Genomic DNA, 9978 nt, shown 5'->3' with positions numbered 1-9978 from the left:
TTACAGTATATTCTATTCGATTGAGGAATTTTCTGGATCTGCTCTGGAGCATTCCACAGGATATCCCAAGTGTCCTGCCTCATAATCCCTTTCATTCGTAAGATATAGATATTTTATCCAGTCTGCTATTTCCATGTCCATAATTTCCAGAGTCATAGAATTCATATCTTTTAGTATCAAGGGTGATGATTCGACTCGGCACCAAATTACTCAATTTTCCTCTCCAGATCTCCTGGCAAAGGGAGGAAAAGGTTAATCTTCTTAAGAGATGATACTCGCCAGCCTCCTTTGCCTTTTACATTCTACCCCACTGGGACCAGAGGATCAGAGAGAGTGAGGTGCAGATGAGCATCATCTAGCAGTTTAAATGCAGAAGTTGATATGGCCATAGTTAGACTCTCAAGTGATAATGCTGCTTTAAGTATTAGATTTTGTTCAGCTACATCCAGCAGACAGGTGAGTTGAGATGGATATTTGTATTCACAGACAGCTAAACTCAGTTGGCCTTTTAACGTAATCCACTTTGGGTTCCAGCGCCATATGAGGTTATGAGGTAGCTAAGGTTCAGATCAGGTCATCTCCATCCATAGACAGCTCTGTTCAGATGCCTCTATCTGAGGGGCCCATGCATTCTTACCGGCCTTGATCTCAAGCCAGCATGGCCCAAAATGCTGTGCTATCTAAGGACTAGTTGGCACTTTTAACTTATTGGACTGAATTCACATTCATGTTTAAACAACTTGCTGCTGTACCAGGATCAGTGGTCTGGGGGGGAGTTGCTGTTTATTCCTAGAGCAGTGTCCAGGGGGCTGTGCTTTTGTCAGCTCTGAAAGGACACCTGGATGATGATGTCTCTTCTAGCAGGATGTGGCTTCCATTTTGATCCCAAATTCGTGCTTTGACATCAAAGCTCAGTGCTCGCCTTTCCTGTCGGGGGACTCAATGAGATTCCCATCGGGGTGCCTGTTGGAATTAAAAACAATCAGCTGTAATAGACAGCATGAGAAGAGGGAGAGAGTTCAAAGTGACTTTATATAATTTACGACTCCTTTATGTGAGAGTTTTTCATGAGAGGACAGATATTCTGTCCTAAATTGCATTTACTTATCCTTTTCATCCTAGTGCAGCACCAAGCAGCAGCGCATCCCATGTATGGTGTTCTAATGTGGCCTACCTTTGGGCTTTTTAGTATTAAGGCTTGTATAGGATAGGAAGAGAGGATACTGTGCCGACGACCAAAGTTCAGTCCCACTGGGATTGTGTAAGAGTTTGTTGTGCCACTTGCAAGAGTTGGGAAGAAGTTGCATTGTTGTGAACAATTAATTTATGTATCAGTTTACAAATGCAAGATAATACATTTCTGGGGGACTACAGTAATATTCTACATTAAACAAATTTCTCTAATCAAAGTCCATAATACGAGAACACATTAGTTCAACTCCAAACTCCGCACGACACGCACAGTAAATGTGTTGACCCTGATCCCCTTTTGGCTGCCTCACACTGGACGTGCACACGGACTGCAGCAGCAGCACTGCATTGTAAAGCAGTGTGTCCTCCTCGGCTATTGATTTATTGTTTTGTGGCTAAATTCGTTGGCAAGGCGAGAGGTCAGACACAATGACATCCATCAACCATCCAATTGGGGTGTGGTAATGGAACTCATTGTTAGAGGTCGAGGGAACGGGGGATGTTGGAGAGAAAAAAGAGCAGGAGGAGAGATCTGACTCCTGCTCTGTCTCGAGGGCGTAGGGCAAGCCAGAGCAATCGGACGGGGTCAAGGTTCGGCTATGTCCGGTCACATATCATGGGGGTAGAGGGGGATCAGGGGATTGGTGGTGGTGGTTTGGGGGATAAAGGTGAATCCTAAACGTCCATCTCCGAGGAAATGGGGTTTTTTTTTGCATCTGTAGAAAAACTCTTTCAAATTAATCTAAAGACCATTTTCTCCTTATCCCACTGGTCCACCAGGACACTGTGTCTTTCTCTCTCCTGCTGTGTCTTTCCTACCGAGACTGTCCTTCTCTGGCAGATTAGCTGGCCTCACGGCGTGGTCACTCTGTCCTCAACGTGCTGCTGTAATAATGTCCATCTTTCATGTCCAAATAGTGACTCACCTCTTCTTCCTCTGAGAAATGTGAAATTTCACTAGCCACCCAGAAACATGAAAACTTTTACTTAAGGTGACCTGGTCCATTGTTTTGGGTTCCACTCAGAATGGATAAGGTGTGTGTAAACCTGTCACGTTGTCACCATAACAAATATATGTGCTGATGCTCCTTTCTGAGACCCAGAGGTCAAGGTGTTTTGCAATATACTGAAGCTTGGTGGTGTGCTTTCTGTGTTGTTCAGCATATAACAGAACCATTCAAGTCTTGCCTCGGCTATTCAGTATCATGGCCATGTTCCACCACAAAGCAGACAAGATGACTGAGGCAGTTAACATACCTTTAATGCTGAAGGACAAACAGTTATTTATACTGCAGTGTCACCCAAAATGTAACTTCCTGTATGTCGTTTTCTCCCTTTTCTTTCCAGGCTTGAGGGGTCCTTCTACGAGGTCATGTCCGTCGACTTTGAGATTGACAACTTTATCAACCTGAAGTCCACCCAGACTATCCGATGGCAAATTGAGTATCCAGCCATGGGCCTGCAGGCAGAGGTCCTCTCCCATATCTACATCAGCCAAAGGGACATTGGGGGCATAGTGCCCCTGGCAGAGGTAAGACTTGTTAAGTGCCTTTGCAGTGAGAGCTCAGTTCTATGGAGCACTCTGGTCATTCATTTCTTTTTTGTTTTATCAAACAGTTTATTTGGTTTAGCTTTTTAGTGTCTTGTATCCTTTTATTGATGGCTTGGGTTAACTGGCAGACATAGAGACACCAGAGGAGATGTTTGAGAGGTTTGCTGTGTCTTTTGGAAAAGTGGAAAATTAGAACAAATCGACTTTTATTTCATTGCATGTCCAGTTAGTTGTTGACAAGAGGAACTCCGCTTGTGTCGGTTGACAAAGGCCAAATTCCCTTAATGTTTAATGGATAAGTTTTAGTGATTTCCCAAATATCCTGATCATACTCTTTCTGCATTTCTGCCTTAATGTGAAGGCCTAGCCCACTAGTCAAGCCTCAGGCAAGTTGAGTAAGCCATCGTTTTCCAAGAGCAACGCAAATACCGTATTTGAGTCACTAATTTCTGACACAGTGGCATTTTTAACAAGGCTCTCGTTTCCACTCATTTAACACCGAGTGGTCAGGGCCAGAGGGGAGGACCCCCTAAATGTCACAGGCGCCCATTATTTGCACAGCCCTGGTGCTTGGCCGCGTGTCTGTCCTCCAGTATCACACGTTTCCATCTCTTAATAAGAACCCGCAACTTTCTCATTGGGCTTAATGACCAGACCTCACCGCCCCCAAGGTCTGCTCACTCAACTTTGTTAAAGGTCAGGATGTGTTCACTCCCCAACCTCTGCCACAAGCATCCCCCCTACACACACACTGACACACACACACACACACATACACCTCTGCCACAAGCATCTCCCCTACACACACACACACACACACACACACACACACACACACACACACACACACACATACACCTCTGCCACAAGCTCTTCCTCCTACACACACACACACACACACACACACACACACACACACACACACACATACACCTCTGCCACAAGCATCCCCCAGCACATACACACACACACACACACACCTCTGCCACAAGCATTCCCCCTACACACACACACACACACACACACAACACCTCTGCCACAAGCTCTTCCTCCTACACACACACAGACACACACACACACACACACACACACACACACACACACACACACACACACACACACACACACACACACACACATACACCTCTGCCACAAGCATCCCCCAGCACACACACACACACACACACCTCTGCTACAAGCATTCCCCCTACACACACACACACAAACACCTCTGCCACAAGCATTCCTTCCTACACACACACACAGAGACACACACACCTTCCCTCTCCCCTCTGTAGTGCATCTTGGCCGCAGCTGGTGGAGATGAGAGGTGACGGGACGCGCGGCGGTGGCGTCCAAACAGAGCGTGCTCTCTCCTGGAGCTGGGAGCACCGCACCGCACCGCACCGCACTGCTGTTTGTCTCTGCCACTGGCCTGCCACCACCGGGCTGTCTGGCTGACAGCGACAGACCTCCCTGTGGGGAGGTGGAGGTGTTGCTTCCTGACCTTGTCCTCCCTGTTTATCAAAAAAGGGGAGGCAAGACATTTCAAACTGAAAACAAAAGCAAGGGACAGAGCAGGGAAAAGGGCTACCTGTAAAGCCGTCAGGTAAAAGGACTACAGTACCTGTATGAAAGTGTATGAAAGGCTGTGTTGTCCTCTCAGGGAACAATAAGTGCTATATCTGGCCATCTATGCCACATTTTCATAACATTAATATCCAGAAAACATTTGTTTGAACTTAATATTAGAATTTTTATATCTAGCTGTGCTAAAAAATATTCGCTGATATTAAATTTGTTACTCCTGACAATCACTCTGTCCTGAAGAGGTGCACAAAGCATCAATAAAATACAATAGCTCCTGTGAAATTCAAGTCAGTAGAAACTAAATGGGTGATCTCATACATACATATGCCAGATACCAGCAGTGTGGGCTCACAGTGATATAACCCATTGGGATCGCTGGAACTTTTATACCATTTCAGCATCGAGTCTCACTCACATAATCTCATTTTCTGAGATATTTTGCATCTAAATTTGCCAAGGTGGAGATCAAGAGATAATTTAAGACATTAGATTTTAATACTTCCTCTCCAGATGAGACAGGAAGATTCTCTCAAGACTGAGTACAATTTAATACCTTCCCACAAATGTGAATATGTGATCTTATTTGCTGCTGGTTTGAAGGTTAGAGGTGGTTAGGATACTCTCAGAACTGATGATGGCCTGGTGATAACGTGGCTTCTGGAGAGGCAGAGAGAGGATCCAATCTAGTACCTGGAGAGGTACACAGATGAAAGCACTGGAGGAGAGGCTGGGAGAGATCTCATTAGACCTGCACTCTCATCTGGATTAGCACTGGGAACTGGACCTCCACTGGTGCCATTAAGGACTGCCAATTGAACACCATCTTGACTTGAGCACAGCAAGGCTTGGCAAGAGTGTCCATACAGCCACACACTGTAACTAAGAACAGTGTGTGTGTGTGTGTGTGTGTGTGTGTGTGTGTGAGAGAGAGAGAGAGAGAGAGTGTAAAGAGTTTCATTGGTTCATATATCCAAGTATTTTCAATACAGACACATATTCTCTCTCTCTCTCTGTCTGTCTGTTTTTTCACCAGCAGACACAGAAAGGATTTTAGGTATCATGATATACCTTACAAAATATGATTTAGAGCGGAGTCTACTCAGTTTTCCTGTTTTCAAACAGTAGCAGGTCCTGTTTTTGGTCATTTGGTAAAGAGAGGTCCTCCTGAAACTACCGTCCATTACATGTGATTAAGCTCATAGTGTTGAAAGCTGGCTTTTTATAACGGAGAGGCCTGGGAAGAGGTGCATTTTGGGTACCTTTGACTTGAAAGGCTGTGATAAATTGGATCTGTGAGGTTGTTGCTTTATCTTTAAAGCATGGTCATTACTCTGCTCGGGGCTTGTTATGGTACTTTTGTGTCCCTTGCTCAACAGAATACTCTCTCTTTTTTTTCTGCTCCATTTCAACATGATTATTGGTCCCCCATCTCTCTCTCTCTCTCTCTCTCTCCGTCTCACTCTGTTTGTTTTTCCCTCAGAAATATGCCATATTTTTTTCTCCCTTCATGCTGATTTATGCGCTCGCAGTCCCAGCAGAGTCGACAGCAGTGCAGGGTGGATGATGCGTAATTAATTCTTAATTGGAACACTTGTTTATCTTTGTTGTTTGAAGATTCTGAAGAGGCTCTGGAATAACCAATGGGCCTGGCGCATTCAGGATGGGCGGAGTTCAGAGCTTGGCTGTTTAGATGGATCCCTCCTTAATTTGCATTATTTTATGTGGAAGGCAAAAAAGAGAGAGTGACAAAAACAGTGAAGTTTAAATTTAATAAAATGCAGCAAACTGTTTCAATAAAGAATACACCATAACTGCACAATCAATCCCTGAGTTTAGCAAACACTATAGTTATTGTGTTTATGAGTTGGCCTTAATGATGGAACATTTCAGCTTGCTTTCTTCAGGGTTTTCATGGAAATAAATAGTTTTCGCTCTGTTAATAACCTTTAGATGCTTTGTGCTGTGTACCACACCTGAAGTTTAAACTTAAAATATTTTGCGGTTGACTGATTGTGATTATGAAATGGTGCGTTCCCTGCTTCTGCATGTGATTATAGGCTAAAGTAAGGCCACCAAGCAGTGATTTTTTTAATTTGTAAGGTGTACACTGTGATCCTTGCATCATAATTCATCCCCAGCTTCAAGAACGGCAATATCATCAAATATTTCCAGCGCGGAAATGCATAATTGTTAAATAATAAAGTGTTCATTATGTTTTTCTCAGTCTCAGCCTTCAGTGGTGTTTTTGCATTCCCCTCCTGAAGGCTCGAGTGTTAGTTGCTCATGCAAATCGGATGGAACTGAAATGTTCTCCTCGGTCAGATTCGCTGGCGACACATCTGATTCATTTCCTCTCCTGGCAGGAACCCCCTGCAACGATCTTCCCGTGACTCCGCCACTTTGAAGCGAAGAGGTCGTTCGCGTCAAAGGGCTAGATTACGCGAGCGACGGCACCGTGGTGTTACCAGTACATCTTCCCCGACCACTGCCGCCCTCTTATCTCCGCCGCGTTAATGTCGCCACACAGAGGCATGGGGCTCTCCACAAAACAAACCTGCCTGGATACATAAACATCCACTCTCTTTGCCTTTGCTGGCACTTCAAAAATGCTGTACACGCCAACCTTACAACCGAAACAACAGTGGGGTTGCAATCAAGGCCCAATTAATCATGTCATATGTCAAGCAGGGCCAAACAGCAACCGGGTCATCAGGAGATTGGAGCTGGGGGGGCCCTTCTGAAGTCCATTTCCATATGGAGCCAGCACTCCAATCAGTCAAGCGCTTATTAAGCTCCATCACTGTTATAAATAGAGCTGCAGGCAACCTGTCGAGTGTGTGTGTCTGTGTGTTTCTGTGAAAACAATGAAATTGGGACAGGATGTGTGGTCGTACTTGAGGGAGGCAATAGCAGTGGCTGAAACAGTAAAACAAGCTGGTGGTAAGGTGCTGGGTGTATTGACTTTATACTTTCAGAGGTGTTTTGTAGAGGGACATAAAATGAAGTCTGAGTATGCAGTTGGAAATTAGAATCGGTGATGCCATGAGTTTAGTTTAAGTAAGTAAATAATAGAAAGGAAGAGAGACACTGAAACGAAGAAAGAAATGGAATGAAATAAAGAAAGATGAGAAGGAAGGATGAAAGGATGATGGTGAGGAAGAGTGGAAGAAGGAATGAGGGATAGTGAGGAAAGAAGAGGAGAAATGTACCCAGCGGAGCTGCTGGCAGGAGAGCAGAGTAGTGAGGAGAGAAAAAGGCTGTTTCAGACAAAATTAGGCAAGTTCTTAAAGTCAATTTGACAGACATGTAAAATGGAAAGCCCGGTGGAATTCCAACAGAAGCCTGCTTTAATAGGCCCAGTGGGCGGCGGAGGCACCGCTCTCTAATGCAATTAGAGGCTTTGGAAATTGAAAGAATGATCCTCCTGTGGATGTTCAGATGGGCCATTAGGTTTCCTATCTACAAAATGTCTTCATCCTTTATCTCCATTCTCCTTTTCTCTTCAGAATTTCCCCTTCTTCTCCTCTCCCTCTCCATCTCTCCTTCCCTTTCCCTCTCTCTCTCTCTCTCTCTCTCTCTCTCCCATCTCCCTCACCGTCACTCGGACTCCCACTTTGCGGCTGCCAGCTATTCTTATTCTCGCTCTCTCTCTCTTCCTCATTAGCCAAGAAGACCCGATGCGAAGCAGAGCAGCTCTTGTTGTAGGCTACAGCATATTTATCATGGGCGTAAGCAAGGGGCTGCCGCGTGTTGTTTTAATAATGTGGCATGATGAATGGCCGTTTCCCCCGTGGGTCACTCCGTAATAGCGGATTGGACGCTCGTCGGCGAGAAATCACGCAATCAAATGCGCCGCTCCGTGTGTAAATCGAGGGGGCCTCACATGCTCCTGTCGCTGGGGTAACGGAAGAGCTCTGGTGGGGTGCCTCGAGTGAGATTCCCCGCACACAACGAGACAGATCCCCCTCTGACAAAATGGATTGCCTCAGGTGTGCTTACAGGACACACTTGGCTTTGTTGTTCATGGGTTACATGTCATAATCAATCATACCTCTGTGGTGTACGTCGCAATCACGGCACACTCTTTAAAATGTAACGCCTTTTTACTTCTGAAGATTTAAGGTGATAGCCCAGCGGATACCAGGAAATAGTCATTTCAGTGTTCATTTACCTAATTACATCTGAGTTTATAGACTGTAACTATGTTAATAGCTGGAAGTACCCCAGAATGCTGCAGTGCAATGGTAAAATATGGGTGAGAGTGTTTCGATAAATAGTATAATGCATTGATGCAGTGTTTTTCCCCTCTGTCTTTAATGGTGTTATAATCAGCCATCTGCACACAATTATCATCGACTTCTCTGCTTTTAAAGGGTGTTATTGAGTTTGTCTCGAGAGAGGGAGAGAGCCAATGCACTGACCTCTTCCGCGTGTTTGTGTTAATTTTATAGACTCTGTCACTTTCAATTTAAATGGGGGGAAATTGGGTTAGCGGGATGGTAATTGGCATACCCATTTGCAAGCTTACAAATAGCCGTCAGCCGCGCATCTGTCTATAGGCAAGTCATTTTGAAGACGGGGAGGTGAGAAGTCGAGACTTTGGAGTTGTAGGTGTAATTAAAACTCATCATCTTGGAGCGGGGGGGTGTTTGAGGGTGTGTGGGCGTGCAGCTCTAAAGCCTGTCAGCAGTCCTAGTAGCCACCAACCACCCACCCACACCCCCTCCCCTCTAACTGGTGGTCATTACTCTAACTGGCGGTCACTACTTCCCCCCAGGGCGCTTCATTAGTACTTAGTACTAATGACTATTAGTGCCCTCTGTGACCAGGCTGGGGCCCCTCAGGTCAGGGATGCCACCGGATCATGGGTCAGCTGGAAGGGGGCAGCTTAGGGCTGCTTACTGTTTGGGCCTTTAGCATGACCGGACCTGCTGTGTGACCATGGCCTGTTTAGGAGGAACGAGGGGGCAGGAATGCATAGAGAAAATAGTGTTGCTCCTAATAGACGAGCTGTAATTAAGATTGTCACCCAGCTAATTGTCAATTAGTTCTGTGCCATCGGTCTCAGACGGAGTTGGGTTTTTATCTGTTTCGGGCAGACTTCCCAGACGCCTTCCTGCTCCCCCACCCAAATATTTCACCACTTTCTCTACCTCTGACAACTTGCCCTGTGGATCTTTTTCTGTGCCTTTTGACTTCAAAGCAAGTTAGATTGCTTCATAATTTGCTTGGGTGAAATGGAATTGTGAGCAGCATATATGTGGGTGTGTGTGTGTGTGTCTGTGTGTGTGTCTGTGTGTCTATGTGCACGTTGTGTCTGTTAGTGTGTTTATGTGTGTGTGTGTGTGCCCGCGTGCACATTGTGTCTGTCAGTGTGTATGTGTGTGTGTGTGTGTGTGTGTGTGTGTGTGTGTATATGTGTGTCTATGCTTTGTTTGCGATTCTGCAGGGGAGATTTTCAGTAAACAGTTTAGGAATGTTCAATGTTCTCTGGGCCGTAGACAGAGACGAGGTCCTGAAAGGATGTCATCAGGGGTGCATTTGTCATTTCACACAGCCAAGCGGGGTTCCAATTTCATTCATTTGAATCCGGCGCATGTGATCTGCCTTTTTTAAACACCAGCATGTGTTCCCACCCCCACCCC

The 9978-nt window shown here is 45.4% G+C and overlaps 1 protein-coding gene across 2 annotated transcripts in view; it reads left to right on the top strand.

The window, feature by feature from the left end:
* The window catches only part of si:dkey-215k6.1 (transmembrane protein 132C), a 187859-nt gene that overhangs the window by 139816 nt on the left and 38065 nt on the right, over positions 1–9978 (top strand). For both annotated transcript variants that reach the window (XM_048244171.1, XM_048244170.1), the window contains exon 4: positions 2539–2722. In XM_048244171.1, the coding sequence (XP_048100128.1) occupies positions 2539–2722 (184 nt within the window). The remainder of the gene's footprint in view (positions 1–2538; positions 2723–9978) is intronic.

This window comes from Alosa alosa, chromosome 5, assembly GCF_017589495.1.
Source record: "Alosa alosa isolate M-15738 ecotype Scorff River chromosome 5, AALO_Geno_1.1, whole genome shotgun sequence".
In the NCBI taxonomy this organism is placed as follows: Eukaryota; Metazoa; Chordata; class Actinopteri; order Clupeiformes; family Clupeidae; genus Alosa; species Alosa alosa.
The sequence above is the reverse complement of the archived record's forward strand: the minus strand, read 5'-3'. Positions and strand labels throughout refer to the sequence as shown.